Source organism: Petaurus breviceps, unplaced genomic scaffold (genome assembly GCF_028583685.1).
Source record: "Petaurus breviceps papuanus isolate PSGF00001 unplaced genomic scaffold, PetGlider_PUasm1.0 38, whole genome shotgun sequence".
Taxonomy (NCBI): domain Eukaryota; kingdom Metazoa; phylum Chordata; class Mammalia; order Diprotodontia; family Petauridae; genus Petaurus; species Petaurus breviceps.
Window position 1 is genome coordinate 67580602 of NW_027186304.1, and position 20240 is coordinate 67600841.

At 35.0% G+C, this 20240-nt stretch overlaps 1 protein-coding gene across 3 annotated transcripts in view; it reads right to left on the bottom strand.

Annotated features, from left to right (window-relative positions):
- The window catches only part of NSMAF (neutral sphingomyelinase activation associated factor), a 67206-nt gene that overhangs the window by 28545 nt on the left and 18421 nt on the right, over positions 1-20240 (bottom strand). Inside the window, exons 2-13 of one of the 3 annotated variants that reach the window (XM_069099992.1) lie at positions 19128-19217; positions 16524-16602; positions 16353-16420; positions 16228-16264; positions 12844-12894; positions 11651-11722; positions 11513-11560; positions 11341-11393; positions 7126-7255; positions 4452-4523; positions 846-954; positions 7-60 (exon numbers count right to left, since the gene is read on the bottom strand). In XM_069099992.1, coding sequence (XP_068956093.1) covers positions 7-60; positions 846-954; positions 4452-4523; positions 7126-7255; positions 11341-11393; positions 11513-11560; positions 11651-11722; positions 12844-12894; positions 16228-16264; positions 16353-16420; positions 16524-16602; positions 19128-19217 — 863 coding nt within the window. The remainder of the gene's footprint in view (positions 1-6; positions 61-845; positions 955-4451; positions 4524-7125; positions 7256-11340; positions 11394-11512; positions 11561-11650; positions 11723-12843; positions 12895-16227; positions 16265-16352; positions 16421-16523; positions 16603-19127; positions 19218-20240) is intronic. The other 2 variants (XM_069099994.1, XM_069099993.1) reach the window with 2 other exon arrangements.

Here is a 20240-nt window from a genome sequence, read left to right on the forward strand (position 1 = left end):
ACTTACTAGCTATGTGACCGTGGCGAGTCACTTGACCTCTTTCTGCCTCCGTTTCCTCATCTGCAAAATGGAGATAATAATAGTATCTACTTCTCAGGATTATTGTGAGGATCAATTGAGATAATATTTGTAAGGTATTTTGTAAACCTTAAAGGTATACATAGAGGTTAACTATTATTTAGAAAGAACATTTAGCCAGTACTAAATAGTTCTTAAATTTCCTTTTCTTTTTAGCTATATAATTACTACCATAATCAATAATCAAAATATATGATTTATCAACATACTTTAATCATATTATGAAGCAAAATTTGAATTAGTGATTATATCAAGAGGGAAATTTCTTTGATGTAGCTTTGTAATAACCTACTTCAAAAATGAAAGCCAACTTATCAAGAATTATATAAACACTCTCTACTAAAGAAAAGTAATACATGAAGTTGTGAAGAAAAAAAGTTGATACACCTTTGTTTTCATCTTGCAAAATTCTGTTATCCTAGATAAGAGGTAAATCAATTATGGTTATTATTCAGAACAGGAATTGTTAATCTTTTTTTGTGTCATAGACTCCTTTGGCAGTGTATGGACCTCTTTCCAGGATAATTTTTTTAAGTGAATAAAGTAAAATACATAGGATTATAAAGGAAACTGATCATATTTTAGGAGTTATCAAAATAATAAAAAGTATTTCATAGACCTGCAATGTAGGGGAAATAAATAAAACCAACACAGACATAATTTTAGATATTTTGTTACATTCCTCTTACTCACTGACACAGCTACTGAAGCAGAAAGGCTAAAACCATTCAGGCTAGTAAGAACACAGTAGGAAGTTAACATCAAACCTAAATACGTTGCAATATAGAAATAGAGTTCATCTCTATCTTGAGATTCATAGAACTTTAAGTAGATGTCAGAACACAAGTCATCTTCTGTGCAAAACACTTCCAGACCCTATAAAGCCAGAGAGAAAAATTAAAACCAATGACATTACATTCATTTAATAACCACATTCAAAATATATCACAAAAATTTCAATTTTTTAAATTTAATTTTTCATTTTTTGGCTTTTTTATACCTACAAATCTAGGGGTATTTTAGAGATATCTTTAAGAGTGATCTTAAAGATCCACTAAATTAAGTGTTGTAAATATTCTTCTTCCTTAGGATATAGTATCTTTATACAATGGGTACCAAATTAGGTCTTACTATTTATTTTAAAATTTAAATGATATACTATGTATCTACTCCTTTTCTGTAAGCACTGTGATGCTTTATATTTCATCTTCTATAAGCTACATGGTAATTTAATACACTACCAACAAAATTAATTTAAATCAGCCGTGTAAATAACTACAATTATATTTCAATTATATTTAAGTAGATTATCTGTTGTCTCATTCCCCCTATTGCTAGCTGGGTCTCTGCCTCCAGTTGGAATAAGACTGGAAAGTTTTTGATTCTGTAACAGAAAAGGTAAATGTATACAAATTGCATCTTAGTATTATGATTTGGGTATTATATTATGTTTGGGGTTACTGTATTTATTCTATTAGTAGTGCTAACAGAAAGTAGTATAAGGCATATGTAGTAGACATATAGCAACTCACCACTATCTCCCTACTTTTACTTTTATTCCTAGGTATACAGTAAAAGAGAATGGCAGGATGGAGTCACACACACTTTGAGGAAAAAGCTAGGAATTTACTTAATTATATTCTATTTAAGGTCACAGGTTGATGCAAGGGTCCTGTGTGTGTGCTTAGAGCTATAAGAAAAAAAGATCATCTTCCTCACTGCCTAAGAGTAGCGCTTTTTTTTTTTTTTAAAGCAATTGGGGTTAAGTAACTTGCTCAAGGTTACATGGCCAGTTATTTCTGGGTGTGGTGCTAAGTATCTGAGCCCAGATTCGATCCCCAGGTCATCCCGACACTGGGGCCAGTGCTCTTACTCGCTGAGCCACCTGGCCACCCCTAGAGAGAGTAGTGCTTTTAAGAAAGAAGCAATAAGCCAGACTTCTGGTTTCAACAGAGGCTAGAAGCCCAGCTCCCACAAACCAACAAAAAAATTAAAAACTGCACCAGACTGAAGAGAGATCAAGAGATTCACTTGCAGGGAAACTACAGTGACTGTATCAATGTCAAAACTACCTTAAAAGTCAGCCTGACGTCCATGGCCAATAGCAAAGGAGGGCTACTAGAAAATTCAGTGCCAATAAAGACAAACAAAAATAGATAGAAGTCTCTTAACCTAATTACAGGCACCTACAGTCTAAAAGATTCGGTATTCAGAGGCACATCACAAAAAAGCTCTAGGATAGCTGGTAATCCATAGTATTGACACTACTGGGAGAAGGAGCAACCAGAATACCCCGGTCCAGGGGCTCTGAGCACCACACTACTCTGTCCTAAGATACTATCAAAGGTCCTAAAGATTAAGCAATCTGAAACTTAGGGTGTTAAAGCCTATTAGTGCTCTTAGCCTAGACACAACTGAAGAAGAGGAGATAAGCTCAGGAAACCAGGTCAAAACCAAGCATAGCTCACTACTTTACCCAAGAGTGGAGCAAGGAGTAGAGTCTGGTCCTGGCACAAAGTCCCAATTCAGGAACTAAGATAAGACAAATCAGTAAACAAAAGAAGACACAGATCACTATTCAAAACTGCTACAGAGAGATATCAAAAAAGTTAATCTAGAAGAATGGAGCAATTCCATGATAACTGCTAGAAGAATCTCAAAGGAAAAAAATGGATTTTTCACAAGACATCAATACTTAGAAGAAATGGAGCAAGAGATTTTAAAAATGAAATTAAAATCTCTGGAAGAAATAATTAGAAACAAATAGCTTAGAACAGAAAGTACTAAAAGACTCCTTGAAAATCAAACTACGGCAAACAGAAATTAGTGGCTCTGTGAGACAATATTCTAATAAGGGGAAAAGAAACAAGTATGCCTTGGAAACATTAACATTTTCAAAGGATATTGAGGGAATTAATAAGACAAATATAATAAGACAAGTAAGACCTAGGGCATATAGATTGGTTCTGATCTGATAGTTTTAAGAGAGGAAAGAAAAAAAGAGAGAAAGGAAGACAGGAATGTAGAAAAGTAGAAGAATGGGATGGAACTTACTATTGAGTTCAATGAGAAGAAAAGTATTCAAATATGGAACAAAGGGTGGGAAGAGCAGGTATCAGATCACACACACTCACTCACACACACACACCGTTTTTTGTAGAAATACAAACAAATCCGTAGGGAAGCAGGCAAAAATGGGAGGGAGGATGAATATGCGGGAAGATGATTCAGAGGGAATATTCACAAGCAAAAAATCCTTAAACTTCAAAGGATGGAACCTGAAGTAGAATTAAAAGAAAGAAAAAAAGCAAATAACTGGAAACTAAGGGGCTGCCCATCCACTGGGAGTGACTGTATAAATTGTGGTATAAAAACACAGTGGAATATTATTACACTGAAAGAAATGATAAAAAGAGAGTATTTCAGAAAATCTTGGGAAGACTTGTATAAAGTGATCCCTAGCAAAGTGAAGAGAACTAGAACAATTTACATACTAACAATACTGTAAAGAAAAATAACTTTAAAAGGCTTAGAATTCTGATCAAAGCAATGACCAACAATGACTCCAGAGGATTTGTAATAAAGCATGTTATTCATTCTCTGACAGAAAGATGATGGACTCAAGATGACGGAAGTGACACATGTCTTCAGACATGACCTCATGCTTTGCTTAACTAAGCTTTGTTGTTGTATGGCTTTATTATTCTTTTTTAACTGAGGGCAGGGAGGATAGGGATTAATGGTGGTGATACCCCCAAAAAATTGTTTTTAAAGGGCCATTGATGTGTGTGTGTGTGGGTAAATACAAATACACAGAAAAGGAGGTTCAGAAGGAAGCACAGACGAATTGAAAATAACATGCTGAATTTATTATATATATTTTAAAAATAAGTGATATGGTTTAGAGAGTCAAAATATAATATATAATCCTTTTATGTTTGTATGTGGAAGTATACATTTTGGTATTTGTTAAGTTCAGAGAAAAAATAATTTTAAAAAGGGAGCCATTTTACCATAGTATATCAATTAGTACACATCACCTAAAAGGAATGGAAGCTAGATTTATGACTCTATCATATGCCAAAGATCATGGTCACATCTTTCAGAAATACATATTAAGTATACAGATTAACATTCTTAGCAAGCTCAAGATGTGTCATTCCATAAATGAGCTGGGATTTAATTTTATCAGTGTGAGAACTACCACTATTGACACAGTTTGCAATCTACCCATAAATGTCTGAAGTGGGTTTGAACCCAGGTCTCCTTAATTATAAGTCACTCTATCCTCTGTACTGCTCTCTTGTTTCATTAATTCAGGAAATGAAAGCTATTAATCTAGAAGAACCAATGATGCACTTTTTTTTACTCACCAGAGGCATGAGGCCATGTCTCCTTTTGTAAATCCGGCGCACATCCTGAAGTGTTATTTGGACTACAGGTTTCTTTAAAAGAAAGAACCCCAAATATCAAAATGCTGGCATATTTAAGCAAGAAACTAAGTATTTCTTAGCTGTTCCCATTCTTGTCTTAAACAATAATTTGATGACTTTTAAAAATAATAAGTAGAGCTACATCTTCTGATAAATTAAACTAAATTCTACTACAGCCATGAGGAAGGAAGAAATGGCTCCTCAAAGTTCTTTTTACCTTTATGGAGTTTTTCTCCCCTTACATCCTAATTATCTGTAGCAAAGATCAAATTAAACTTTAAAAAAATTTTATAAGGAGAAGCTACTTTTTCTTTTCTTGAAGTCTTGAATCAGATGGTAAAGACCTTAACACTGGAGTCCCTTGGTGGCTTTGATAAGGTATATAGTATGCTACTGTCTGCCCTAAGATAGAGGAAAGCACATTGTTATGCTCTCCCTCCTACTGAACCAGAGGACTTGAGATCTTCCAGAAAGGGCCATAGAAGTTATCTAGTCCAACTCTTTCATTACAGTTAAGGAAACTAAGGCCCAAAGAAGGTAGTTAACCAATCTCAGACAAGTAGTAATGAAAAGAGCCAGGATTTAAACCCAGGTGCTTTGACTCCAAACTATACTACCCTGTCCCTTGGCAAATCACAGAAAGAAGACATGGTAAAGAAGGGGTTCATGTTAACAGCAAAACACCAGGCAAAACTTAGTATTGACCAGTAAATCTAAAGTTACTGGTTAGAATTACTGAGATGGAGGTTTATACAAGGAATTTTAGGAGTCAATACTTTACTTTTAAATCAAAGTAATATAAATGAGCTTTTCAAAAGCTTCTGATCCAGGCTCTCATAATTACTTTATGGAAAGATTCTGCCTTAATCCTTTGAGTTGTAATTGACAAAAGGCAATTTGTTACATTAAAGAAAGCCCAAAGTCATATGATCACAATGAGGCTTGGCTAGCTTGTCCTACCATCTAGTGGACATAATTTTAATAGCACTGCCTTCCAAATGGAAAAACCCTAGGTGGTTCAGTGGAATTTGAAGAGATATTGGGAAATTTCCACTTTTCCAAGACTAAGGGCACTATTAACTCCTCCAGTTTCCTTTGCCAGGCCAAACATATCATCAGAGCATTTTCAGAATTTTGTTTTTTAATGTACTTTAAAAGGGCCTGATCTTGATATGTTAAACATCTTAACAAGTTTCAATTCAGAACCTGAATTTCTCTTGCCAACTCCATTTCTGGCCTAGCAGGAACTAGAACCAGTGGCCAAACACTATTAGTAAATCTGGGAGGAAGAAACTGCTTTTGCTCTATAACAGTAACTCTAGCTGTTAGCCTCAAGAATCTTTTTTCGCATGGTCCTTAGATAGGATGAAGTAGGTAAAGAAAATTATATACTTCTTTTGAAACAGAATTAAATCTAGTGATTTATGTAATAAAGTAGGGGGGAAAGAATAAAATTATACTCATGTATACCTACTGCAAATAAATATCCAGTAAATGCTCGTTTTCTCTCTTAAACATTCCTTAGAAGACAAACCGAGGGCTATTACCCAAGCAAATCTAGTGGGTCCTTCCAGTTAGAATATAACCTCCTTAAGGGCAAGGGCTGTTTCATTAAAAAAAAAATTGTTATCTTTAGTGCCTAACCCACAGTATCTGGAAGATAGCACCAACTTTATAAATGACTTTTACAGAATAAACCTAACAAGTATTTCCCTTGGAGGTGGATTTTTCACCTCCCTTACGTTCAAAATATATCTTGTACTCTCCATACCCTTTCTACTCCTTCCTAGAATAGAGTGCTTTGGCATGCCTTTAGAGAACTTTCTACATTCTTACCCTGACACTTCCCTTGTCTTCAAGGGCCTTCCCATCCTTCTACCATATTGACTCCCTTTTCCCATCAGTGAGCTCCTTGCAGGGGCTTCCAATTTGGGGAAGGCCCTTGTCAGTCATGCTTCATTCTCCCAGCTGAATTTTAACTCTCTGGACTTTACCAACATGTCCCAGTACAGTACCTTTCCCACCTCCCCTTAAACTCCTTCTTATGTGTTGACTCCCCCCATTAGAATATAAACTCCTTAAGAGGAGAAACTGCATTGTTTTGCTTGTATATATCACTAGCACTTTAGCACAGTGCCTGGCATATGATAAGTTCTTTTTTTTTTTTTAAGCAATCGGGGTTAAGTAACTTGCTCAAGGTTACACGGCCAGTTATTTCTGGGTGTGGTGCTGAGTATCTGAGCCCGGATTTGATCCAGGTCATCCCAACACTGGAGCTGGTGCTCTTACTCACTAAGCCACATGGCCGCCCCTAAGCAATTGGGGTTAAGTAACTTGCTCAAGGTTACACGGCCAGGTGTTTCTGGGTGGGTGCTAAGTGCCTGAGCCCGGGATTTGATCTCCAGGTCTTCTCAACACTGGAGCCGGTGCTCTTACTCGCCGTGCTACCTGGCCGCCCCTTATGATAAGTTCTTAATAAATGCTTGTTGCCTGTCTGCCTTAAGCAATTAAGATTTAAATTCATCAAAATGACTGAATGATAAAGAATTAAAGCTATACTATTTAAGGATCACTGAATAAGAATTCCACTAATGTAATAATCATTTTTACTTACAGGATACCCATTAAGAGGCTGGAAATATAGGTTTGTGTCAGTGATACACACGTGTCCAGGATTAGTCACTAGTGGCGTCACCATTTCTGCTTTACATTCCATCTTGAAAATTTCGGAAAGACTTTGGAATCTAAGAAATTTTTTTAGAGGTAAGAAGTTTTTTTCTTTTAAAATAAAAAATGAAACATCTTGAAACTGAGACACAATTTCCAAATTTAGATTAAGCAGAAATCTAGATTTTAGTATGTTCTTACTTTCTAAGTACTAAATTTAGGAGTAGAGGTAAGAAAAGTACTTAGACAAATCTTATATTCTTTTTTTTTTAAAAGCAATTGTGGTTAAGTAACTTGCTCAAGGTTACACGGCCGGTGTTTCTGGGTGGGTGCTAAGTGTCTCAGCCCGGGATTCAATCCCAGGTCATCCCAACTCTGAAACCGGCACTCTAACTCGCTCTGCTACCTGGCCACTCCTTATAATCTTTTTAATGGCAATAACTTTCAAGTAAAACATGCAATACCATCTTGAATAAAGGATGAATGAGAAGTCTTCCTTTTGTAAAGTACAGTACTATAGGGGACACTATGCTATTAAAAAGTATGCCATGAAAAAACTCAAATTTTAAAATAATTTTCATATTAAAATTCATTCACATACTTCTGTTACTGAAGCTACTTAAGTATTTTCATGGTTACCTACAACATTTTTTAAAACACAGGTGCATAGAGACCTTTAACATTGAATTTACATGTTACAGTTCCTTAAACTGAATAAGATGGATCCAAAAAATGACTTTTTTTCTTTGATCTATTGGAACCATTTCAGCTACCTCTAACATCCCCTTCCCCTCACCAAAATTATACAGATAATACTTGGATCCTTCATCTTCAAGTTTATAATATGTCTACCTGGCCTAGTAGCAATGCCTTTTTAATTTTACCTTTTTCCCCAATCTGTTTTCCTTTACAGAAATCAACACCAATATATTTCTATAAAGGGATTAATGACTAAATATGTGAGTATGCAAGCACATAAGTTTTAGCTGAAACCTACCCTAAAAGCACAAGATCCCCGAGTCTCAAGTTTTCTTATTTGTATGCCTATCTGACATAGGATGGACTGTTTCCTTTAAAAAAAATGTATCCCTAGCACCTATCTCAATGTCTGCCTGGTACAAGATAAAAACTTTAAAATGCTTGATGATATAAAATGGATAATTTTGTTTACATCAAATTAAAAAGAATTTGTACAAATAAAATCAATGTAGCCAAAATTAGAAAAAAAGAAGAAAACTGGGGAACAAATTTTGTAATTTACAAGAATATAAGCCATTCCCCAATTGATAAATGGTCAAAGGATGTAAACAAGCAGTTTTTGAAAGAAATCAAAAAATTAAAATGGAAAAGCAAACACCTCTAGCCATAAATCAATTCCTCGTCCAGGTATATATTTTTTTAAATGTTCTGGATCCTGTCATTTCTCCATAGAAATAATCATGTAGTAATAGCTAACATTTTCACAAGGACTTTACATTATCTCATTTTTTATGCTGAGGCTGAAAAGGCAAGTAACATTTCCCATTTTACAGATGGAAACACAGCTTGTGTTCCCTAGTCCTGACAACCAGACCACTAACTACTTCATGAAGTTTCATCTCCATTATTTTTCTGTTTCCTCAAAAATGAGGCAGCCTTAGGTGACGTTCATCATGTTGTATCATGTTCTCTTAAGACTGTCACCCATCATTAGTTTTGTCTTTTCTGATATTTTTCAAATAACTCTCTATCTAAAACTTTTTAAGGAAATCACAAGGTCAATCAAGTGTGGAAAGGAAAGACAGGTCACAATTAGGATAGCACATCAGCTGTTCTGTATTAACTGGTTTTATATAAGTAATCAGTTGCATTTAGTCACTGCTTTGTTGATGCAGTGCAGAAGGACATCCAAGGGAATTAAAAATGAAGCAAGCATTCTGGAAACAACAGTATAAAAATAGTTCTGTGTAGATTAGTAAAACCAGCAAGAAGACATGCATATAAAGGAGGCAGTGTGGGCAAAATTTTACACAAATATGTCCTCTTGTTCCACTTTTTCTTTTGGCAAGTAAGCAACATCAAAACATAATGACATAACAGCATAAATCTACATTTACTTAGCATTTGAAAGATGATGGAAAAATTAAGGTACAAGAAAATTATGCCACTTTATCTTCCTTCCTCCACACCTCCAAACCTTTTAACACCTTCTCCTTTGTTATATTTCAGAGGATGAAATGGGACCTCTTGCTGGCACTTCCTTGTACCCTGGATTCCATCCCCTACTCTCTCCTCCAGAAGCTTGTATCAGAGGTTACTCTTCTCCATCTTTCTCATCTTCAATCTATCAGCCCCTTCTTTGCCAACCTGCATTAGTGGAGGCAATTTCCTCACCCTATACCAATGAAACCACAGGTGTAGTACCTACTCCTATCCATATTAGACTGAAAGACAGCATTGCATATTAGACACTGGGCCAACCTTGGAGTTAGGAAGACTTAAGTTAAAGTTTTGCCTCTGATAACATTAACTATTTGGCCACTAAGGCATTTAACCTTTTAGGTGCTCCTTTAACTCTAAAGCTATCAATTACAGATGAGACAAATCATCTCAGTGGGGGAGCTTCTAAACTGGGAGAAAGTTGGAGAGAGGTGGTCAGAAAATAATACAATTAAGTGTATGGAAAACTAGTCAAAGGGCCAGACCCAAAAAATAGTCAACTAGCTAGATGTAAGCTTGGCAGGTCTCCAATGAAATGCCTCAAGAATCAATGTTTTGCCCTACATTGTTTAAAGTTACTATGAATGACTTGGAAAAAAGCATAGATGGTATGCTCATCAAATTTTTAGATCAACAAAGCTGGAAGAGATAGCTAAATATACTTGATGATAGAATCAGAATCCAAAAAGCTCTTCAGAGGCTAGAACACTAGGCCAACTAATCTACTAAAATTTAATAGGGATAAATTCATTTAATAAAGTATCACATGCTACTTTTATGAAAAAGATAAGAAATGCAGGCTAGACAACAGTACAATTAATAAGATTCAGAACTGGTGTTGTTAATTATTCAAAATCAGCTTGGTAGAATGTGAATTGGTGCAATAATGCTGAAAAATAATTGGGAATTATGCTCTAAACATGACTAAGTTGTCCTTAGCCTCTGATGCAGATTGTATTCCTAGGCATGTGCCTCAAGGAGGTTGAAGAGAGAGATTTCCAAAATATTCAAAGCAGCATTGCTTGTAGTAGTAAAGAACTGGAAAAAAACAGGTGCCTATCTGAGAAATACCTAACCAAATTGCAGTACAGAAAGGCAAATGCAACATCACTGCAGTGTTAGAGATGACGAATTTTTAAAATTCAGAACCATGAGAAGACTTATAAGAACCGATGCAGAAGAAAGTAAATAGAATCTGGAAAACATCACAGTAATGAAAACAGTATGAATGAAAGGGAACCCCCCCCCCCACCCAAACTGAACACTATGTAATTACAATGACGAAGTTAGAAGAGTTGAAAAAATGTATCTCCCTCCTTTCTTGACAGAAGTGAAAGACGATAGGTATGGAAAATTGCATATACTGACAGACGTGGTTGATGTGTTGCTTGATTTTGTTGAACTGCTTTTTTATTATTACTATTTTTGGGAAAACTTGCCAGGTAGGAAAAATGAACATATTCAGAAATGAAGATGATATAAAAGCAAAAAATATCAATGAAAATAAGATAAACAATAAAGATAGCAATAGAAATAAAAAGTGTTCCCTAAATTTAGATATAGGGGTGTTATTTCCCTTTCAGAAACCTATCAGTGTTCATTTTACACTATATAAATTTTCAAAGAAATTTATATCAATATAGCATTTTGGTGACAGGATATGTATGCTAAGACTTTTATAATTAAATTTTAAAATTAGTGTCCCACTTAAGCCTAAAATGCAAGTCTAAATCATCTTGTAGAAAAAAGAATGCATTCTAATTAGGTCAAAAGAAGTTAATCCTCCTTAAATTATTTCTTTTCCCTTCTAAAATGGAATCTATTCTTTTCAAAGCAATCTGCTTACCCAAATATACTTTGAATGTTTGCAAGAAACTATGAAGTATTCAAGTAATGTGGACATAAGAAAATAGCCAGCTCCTTAAATAAAAACAAGCAAAATTTATAGGAAAAATAAACCTACCTGTTTTTGTCAAATGATGTTCTAGCCAAACGTGACTGCAAAATAGCTGTTATCTGTTAAGAACAGAAAACCATTTAAAATAAAGGTTTTAAAATTAAAAGAAGTACAATTACACTCAAATACCAAAATGATAATTATAATTATTATAATTAAAATCTTAGGGAAATCTTACCATGGCAGTTTGATCTCCCAGTTTATCAAGGCAAGATGCTCTGTGAAGCTAAAATATCATAGAATAAGCAACTAGTTTCATAAATGGTTTTTTATTTTCCTTAGAAGAAAACACTTAGGTGTTTCTTAAAAAGCTTACCTGAAGGAGAGTTTCTACAACATCTTCTACTTTCCCTGCTATATCCAACTCAAAGACATACTGCATTTTGCCCTAACAAAAATGGGGATAAAAAAAAGTACCAAAAAAATGCAAGACTGAATTACTAGGATAACACTAAACACAGTGGGTATTTAAAAATTCACCTACTGAAGGAAATTACAATACTAAGTAAGACAATGGAAAAATAATGGCAACCAAATGGCAACACAGGACTCATAGAGGACACTTGTAAATCTAACAAATTCTAGGTGAATTTCAAGGTGAAAAAATTTTGATTTAGAGTAAAAGTACTATCAAGTATTAGTATCAAGTTCACGCCAGCTAAATCTAGTCTAGTTTTGTGACTGATATCGTTTTTAGACTCTGAAAATCTATAGTAAACATGAAATGTCATATTTTTGCTCAAATTATTTCCTCTTCATACCAGCTTCTCCTTTCCCTCCTAATTTTATGATGGCCCTCTTATTGCCCTTCAATAAAACTTACATTGTATTTCACTTCAGGGTACTGATTGAGAACTGGGTACAAATTGGTTCTTGGGCAAGTAGAAGAATGGGGGGAGGGTAACATGAATCGAATGGGTTTTGTGGAATTTCTGACTAATGGGAACTTTGCATTTCCCCAATATGATGGGAAGTAAGGCTTTTGCTGTATATACTACCCTCAGAAACCTTTACCTTCTTGTATGTATTCTCCCTTTCAATTTAGCGGAGAGCTGAGTGAAGCACAGATTAATTAAGTGCCATGTCTACAGTTAACTGGTCAGTCTTTCTTTGAGAGACCCTAAGAATAGTGCTCATAGCCAGGGCAGATTTAATGAAAGGATGAAAAAAGAACAGATTTGCCTTTGCATTTTTTTTATAATAGTGCTATATAAGTAGAATTCAGTATGTTTTGCATTAAAGTTCTCAGCAATAGAAAACAAGCAAATATTTGTAACAGTGTTCATTTGTCTAATCTTGTCATTCAAGCTGTTACCTTTTTTAAAAAAAGGTAAACATGATTCTATTTCACTGATGCAGACTTTCCCCTTCTGCAGTCTTGTTATAAATAACTAGCAAGTAAGCTTTATAGCTATCCCAGTATTATATTTTACTGAAGACTTCAATATAGTTATTACATTTTATTCCTTAAAGACCACTATAAAGAGCTGCAAATAAAAGTTTACTTACCCTTTCGATTTTATATGGTGCTACAATGTTATGTTCTTTAATGAAATACACCTAAGGGGACAAATGAATAGTTGGAAAATGTCTTGCCCCAACTTTTCCAATATAAGAAACTGCTACCATTAGGAGGTGAATAACTGGATTTTAAAATTATTTTTGACATACAGCTAGGTCCCAATTAGTGTGATTAATAAATCCCCTGAAATGACTGCATTCTTCAAATTTGCACTGCATTATTTCTATTGGGCTGGAAAGAATTCCATACTTTACATATATATATTCTGACTAACATGAATATGAACACATGCAACCACTTCAGGAGCTTCTTTATTTGTACTAACAGAACGTGGTTGTAGCTATTATTTCTAAAATTAATATGCATTAAAATAAGAATAGGTTTAAACTGTGCTAATTGTTAAGATGCATTTTTCAAAAACATTTTCCTATAAAACAATATAGACTACTAAACAAAGAAACTCCAGAGTACTAAACTATTCAGATACTCTAACTGCATGTAATCATGTTTGAAAGTAACCAAGGAAATCTTAGGGTAATATTAGAGGTGAAAGGGATCTTAGAAATGATATAATCTAGCTTCCTCATTAGTCGCTAGAGTGTTGGACTTAAGAGTCAGAAAGATCTTGGTTCCAAGGCCACCTCCAACATATACTAGCTGTTTGACCCTGGGCAAATCATTTAACTTCTTTATATCTCATTTTCCTCATTTGTAAGAGGAGAGAGATGGACTAGAGAGCCCCTAAGGTCCGTACCAGTTCTAAATCTATGAGCCTATGAAACTGTAGCCCAAGGAGATGAAGTTATTTCCTCTTTCTGTAAGTTGAAAAAAAAGGGCTAACCTAAGTTTCAGTTCCCTATAAAACAGGAGGAAGTCACCCAACAAATGAAATAGAAACACAAATCATGATAACTGCTCAGGTTTATATAGTAATTCATAGCTTACCCACACACTCTTTTAAAAGAAAATTCTATTACAGGTCTGAATGGCAACAGTGTCATGCTATTTTAATTCAACTGTGTATTGATTTTTGCTTTACCCTGTGTATTTCAACAAATTAAGAGTATGAAGAAATCATGACATAACAGATACAGGGATGTGTCAGGAGTCAGGAAGATCTGCATTCAAGTCTCACCTCTGACACATACTGCTTGTGTGTCCCTGGATGGGTCACTTAACATCTAGCCTTTCTGATGTTAGGAGAAAGCAAGGAAGGCCTTGAGTGGCAAAACTTATGGGAGGACATAGACAAAAAGTTTCATAAGATAGGAAGTCATGGATAGGGTTCCCTTTCCAACTATAACTTTAATCTTAATTCTGTTTTGAAACTCAATTCTGTTTCTAACCCTAACCCATACAGATGAGATCACAGATTAATTTGAATGTCTAAGACTGCCAGGAACAGTGCTGTAAAAAATTATTATAGTCACTCATTCTTCAAATATTTATTAAATGCATATTAGCTTTTCAAAAACATTTACTTCATCTCCTAGATAAAAGGTTATAGAGAATGAGGAGGTAAAACTATGTAAGGTACTAGAAAGAATTGATTTTATCTCATCTATCTCATCCAAATACCTCAAAACAGCATTTTGGGGGTAGGTTGGAGTCTGGAGGCTGACTTTAGTGTTAGCCTAACTTTGTAGAGGTTTTCTAGAATAAAACCACACTCTCAAAACATTAAGGGTAGGTAACTTATTTTTTATTTCTAAACTTTCCTTCCTCCCCCTCACTGAAGTCCTATTATTCAAGGTGGTGTGGAAGTAAATCTCGATTCTTAAGGGCTAGTCCTGTTAAGTATAAAATACTACAGGTCCTGGAAAGGCTTCAAGAATGGGATTTGAGATGGACCACACATCTGTCATACATGGACCAGTGCATCCAAGTGGGAGAGGCTCATCATATGTTTAGCTATCATATGATGACTGGTTTTGGCCACTAAAGCTCATAAAGACTGTACATGAGAGGTATGTATGGCTCTGTGAACTGTTTCAGTAATGAAAATAACCACTGATAAAATCGGAGATTCTTAAAGTGCTGAATTACTATGAACCTAGAGTAAAAAGATTTTATTCTAGTAAATAATTTACTCTATATAAACTATGCTTCTTAAAAATCTCCCCCTTTGAATGAACTAAAATTTTAAATCAAGCCATTACTATAGCCTTCAAGGTCAAGGCCACCTTACTGAACTGTTACTTGTTAGAGAAAGTCAGTGTGAGAGTTTTCTTTTTCAAAGTAACAAGACAGTTCACATGTTTTTCCTTAGAGGCCAATTTAGAACAATAAAATATCTGAATGACCCTGTGAACTTCTGCCTAATTTTAAATTCCTCTAACTTTGAATTTAAAGTATTAACAACATAATTACTCTCAGGAGAATGGCCTACTGAAATCATAGTGGAATCCCTAGCCTACTAAATAGACAAAGTAATAATGGGGATTGGAGGAATAGTATTTCATCTGCTGGGATTTTTTTTATATGCATGGGTCCACACACGAAAGTAGGGAACTAAGCAAATGAACTGGCTAAATTCCATCTTGGTGAAGATGATTATAAGGTTAAAAAAAACTGGATAAATCAGAAAGTAGTTAAGTAGGTTAAATTTATGACAAAAGGACATAACATATATGTAAATATCCTTTTAAGGTCACCCATGCTGAGGAGTACCTTTAATGGATGATGTGATCTGAAAACTGATTCAGGTTATATTACATCTGGCTCAAGCCTTCCTGACAATAGAGAACGCTAAGGGAAAAACTCTTGCCCCTCAATCTCAAAGTAACTAGAAAAAAATATCCTAAAGGAAAGTTAAGCCCCCTGTCTTCTCACTCCAAAGCCATAAAATCTTGTACCCACTAAAGCATTACATAAATATTGATTGAATTGGATGGTTACTTGTCGGGGATGCAGCAGAAAAGACTCACACTTCAGGTACAAATTGGATTAGATGACTTCTAATCATCTAGGCTGATTTCTTCCAAATCTGAGTCTCTATGACTGATTGCTATTTCTCATAATTGTTTCTATATTCTTCTTAAATGTAAATTGAAAAGATATATACATTTTTGCATAATAATAAAAACTTCAATTTACATAGGACTTTAAGATTTCCTAAGCACTTAGAATACATTAATGTCATCTGGGCTTCACAACAACCTTGTGGGAGTATGTTATTATACCCATTTTACAGATGAGGAAAATGAATTAATAAGATATCTGAGGTGTGACTGAAATCTAGGTTTTCCTGATTCTAAGTCCAGAACTGTAACCATTAGGCCATGCTGCCTCTCAACTATATATATTATATCAATTATATCCTACAGCCTTTAGGTTAGGGATTAAAAAAAAAATGTAAATACATTTCTTACCTGGCTAAAAACAAGAGAAATCCTTCCCTGTCGAGTCCTAAAATGTAGATAAGAGATACTCAGAACATTCAATAGTTTAATTAAAGAATGCTGAATCAAACATCTAGTGGTCCAAGGTAACATACTTTGCAAAGAGGCTGTTTGTTCCATTGTCTCCTTGTTTTTCTATTTTTATACAGTCTCTCAAAGGAATCTACAAAAAATAGGAAAAATGATATAAAAAAGAAATATAGGGAAGTTATTCACAAAAAAGAAATTTAATACAGTAATTATAAAGTCATTACAAGTGTCTTTACCTTAATGATGGGTTGAAACGTCTCATCAGGTTCAAAAATTACTGATTTTGAACAGATTTTTAATGATCCCCGGGTCTTCCTGGGGATTGAAACAGAAGAATTGTTTGAACATTACTTGTTATAAAATATTGTATATTTCAGTGTATTTAAAGCTTTGACTGGAATTTCATTGTTTAGTCACTTTTCAGTTATGTCCAACTCTTCATGACCCTACTTGGGGTTTTCTTGGCAAAGGTACTAGAGTGTTTTACCATTTCCTTCTCCAGTCATTTTACAGATGAGGAACTAAGGCAAACTGGGTTAAGTGACTTGCCCAGGGTCACACAGCTAATAATGTCAGAAGTCAAATTTGAACTCAGGAAGATGAGTCTTCCTGACCCCTGACCTGGTGCTCTACACTGCATCACCTAGCTGCCTGGCAACTAGAACATCTTCGGTGCACTGTTAATGAAAAGAAATTGCACACAAAGTTTCAAGTATGAGATTTTAAAATTAATTTTTCTTCCTAAATAGGTTTTGGAATTTTCTTTTTTACAATCTCATTATCTTTACTAAATTTGGCTGGCTTTTCATTTTTTCACATTTGAAATATTCAAAAGTGATTATGTTAAAGAGCCCTCAGTTCTTCATTTCTAATAAATATGCTAGATTTAAAAAAATACCTTACATAGAAAACTAAATGGGACAGCAGGTGGTGAGCCAACTGTTTCAAATTAGAATATACCAAAAACTACTTCTGTGTAGATATGATATTTTGGTGTGGCTTTCAGATCTTAATGTTAAGAAGGAATTCAAGAAGAATATGGTTGCTATTTTTGAATATAATTTGCAACTGTCTTCCCCTGGTGATGACATATGGTTACAAATCTTGGAACCCCATAGAAAGAAGTGTAGTAGGTACAAATAGGCTGCCACATATTTCCAACAATCACCTGAAAAATGTATGATGTGAAAAGGAGTGAAAGATAATAATAACTGTCAAAGTGTTGCCCAGGTAGCCATAACATGTAAAAAGACACGTAGGTCTTTATCTTAGAAGTGCTCCGGCATGCTGAATGGATGGGATTCTCTGTGGAGCTTTCAAAACATCTAAGAGAATATGTAACAGAAAAGCAAAGATGAGAAGGCCTGGATTGGCCCGGATCTGCCCTAATGAAGGGGATAATTACATCACTAAGACTACAGATCACAAATCCACCCAGGTACCTATATATCATTATTATAAGGGTTTAGGACAAGAAATCTGACTACAGTTATCCACAGATTCACCAATTTTATAATCACTTTCATCCTCTCCCGAATTCGTTTCAACCTATTGCTGCTCAAAATAGTATACCTCATCTTTGATGACAAATTGTAAAGAAATCTTGTCTGAACTATGATAGAAATGTGAATGTACAGTATTTCTCTCATTCCTGGAATCAAACAAAACTCTAGCTCAGGTTCTCTAAACTCCATCTTTCATTTCTTGGTCCTGATCACTGGACAGTTTCTACAAATATCTTAACAGAGGATGATAAAGACATGCAAATCAGAACACATAACATGCAGAGACCAAATTTCACTTTATGGTAGTGTGCTTTAAGACATAGCCTCCACAAATATATCGAGTCCAAAAACGGGGCCAGTTTCCAAGAAATGCTTAAACCACTTAATGTGGGCCTATTCATTGTCAGTGAATGTTTGGTATGTATCCCTCCCACAGTCAAAGCTGGTCTGAACCACGGTAAGGCTGGAAACCCACCACTGTCGGAAGGTAAGGGATTCTAAACATTCAGCGGCATCTCAGAAGGTTCAATCTGACTTGACCAAATACAGCAAACTGACAGCGAGGTCATCGTTACTTTGGCATTTATTACAACAAAAAAACTACCCTTTTTGTATTCCTTGGGACTAAGAAATGAAACACTCATAAAAACGACTATTTCACCACATCAAAGTTATCATCCAGGTTCCTTTAGGTGCCCCTGAAATAAACTTTAGACATCTTGGTCAAAAAAGTTTTTACCTCAGCTAATTCTAAGTTGGTGCTTTTATTGTTTTATTTCATCACATACTTAAAAAGCTATGATAAGGGTATATGTCACAGGAAATAAGACTGTATTTTTACAGCAATTTGGGGGAAAGTTAAACAGTATTAAAATACACAGAAATGAAACTGTTTCCAATTCAGATGACAACACATTCATCTTGAAACTGTTCTATTGTAGCTGCTTCTACACTTGTAGAGAGTACTTATGGACTGTTATTTTAAATAGCACTCTTGTCCAAATCACTGAGAGCTGAATAAGCTCAAATGACAGAGACACAGAGGAGTACATGAAAGATGCATTTCTAATCACCCTAACCAGGTGATTTACTCCAGACCCACTACAAGGCCAAACTACCTAGGGCTGAATAGCACATACAGCACAGCGAGTATTCTTGGGCCTCTAAGAATGATATACCAGCCTTGCTCATTTTTTTCTAAATAAGACAGAGGGAAGAAAACTCCAGGGCACAATAACACTGAATTGTGCTGAGGGCAAATATTATTTTCACTAAATCATCTGTCAAGCCAGAAATGTTTGTTAAGTGAATTTGCATTTGAAACTATTCCCCTACCTTTCATTTTGGTGGTTCTCACAGAGAATATGATTAGCTGTGTGTTGTTCAAAGTAATATTCCTCCAAGTTAAGCAGCAACAAGGAAAACCTAAAATTTAAAAAGAAAGAAAGTAAAATGGTAGATAAAGCTTGTGGCTTTAAAGAGTAGAGGAAAACTGGAACCAAATTAGCGTGAATAATGAATCCCCTGAAATGCCTGCATTCCTCAAATCTGCACTGCATTCTTCCCATTGCACTGAAAACAAGTGCCATTTTACATTATGACTCTGAATAGTGTGAATGTGAATATATGCAAACTACTTAATCGGGACCTGGCTATAGCTATCATTTCCAAAAGTAATATGCATTAATATTAGGATAAGTTGAAAATGCACTATTTGTTAAGACAACAAAATTTTAAAATAACAGTTTTCTACATATTATAGTCAATGAAAGAAACTCCATATTACTAAAATATTCAGAGGAAAACATTATATAATACATTTGACCTTTAAAATTTGCCCTCTCAAAGGCAGGGGCAGTTCTCCCTGAAAAGCCCAACATTTTCTTGACTTCTCTTCTTAACTATAAAATGCATAATCTACTCCAGCAAGGCTGATAATTTCATTGGTGCCCTTCAATGACCCTGGAAACTCCCATATTCATTACTCCGTTCATGCCTTTGCTCAAGCAAACTCAAGTACTTTGAGTTAAAAAAAATCAAGTACAGAAGCACAGGCCTGGGTGAAAAGGTTACAAGATAGAAAAGGAATATAAAACATGAAGAATCATTTATCACCATTTCTCTTCAGAGCTTTGGGATAGTTTCTAGGGAGCTATAAAGTTTATATATACAAGTAATGCTCAGGTTTTATCAGAATTTTTTGGAATCACATTTAAGTCAACTATGACTTGACTATGCAATTCAGGGATATCTCCTAGACCAGCTTCCTTTTTCATTAAGGCTTACCAAGGTTGTATCCACCTATTGGTGGGGTTCCCAATACAACGTATTCACACTTAACCAGAACAAGGTCACTTTCACTGTACCCCCAGTCTCCTTCCTCCTCCCAATCCAAGTAGCAACAATAATACACTGATCGTAAGCTTTCAAGCTGCAGATCACCTGCAA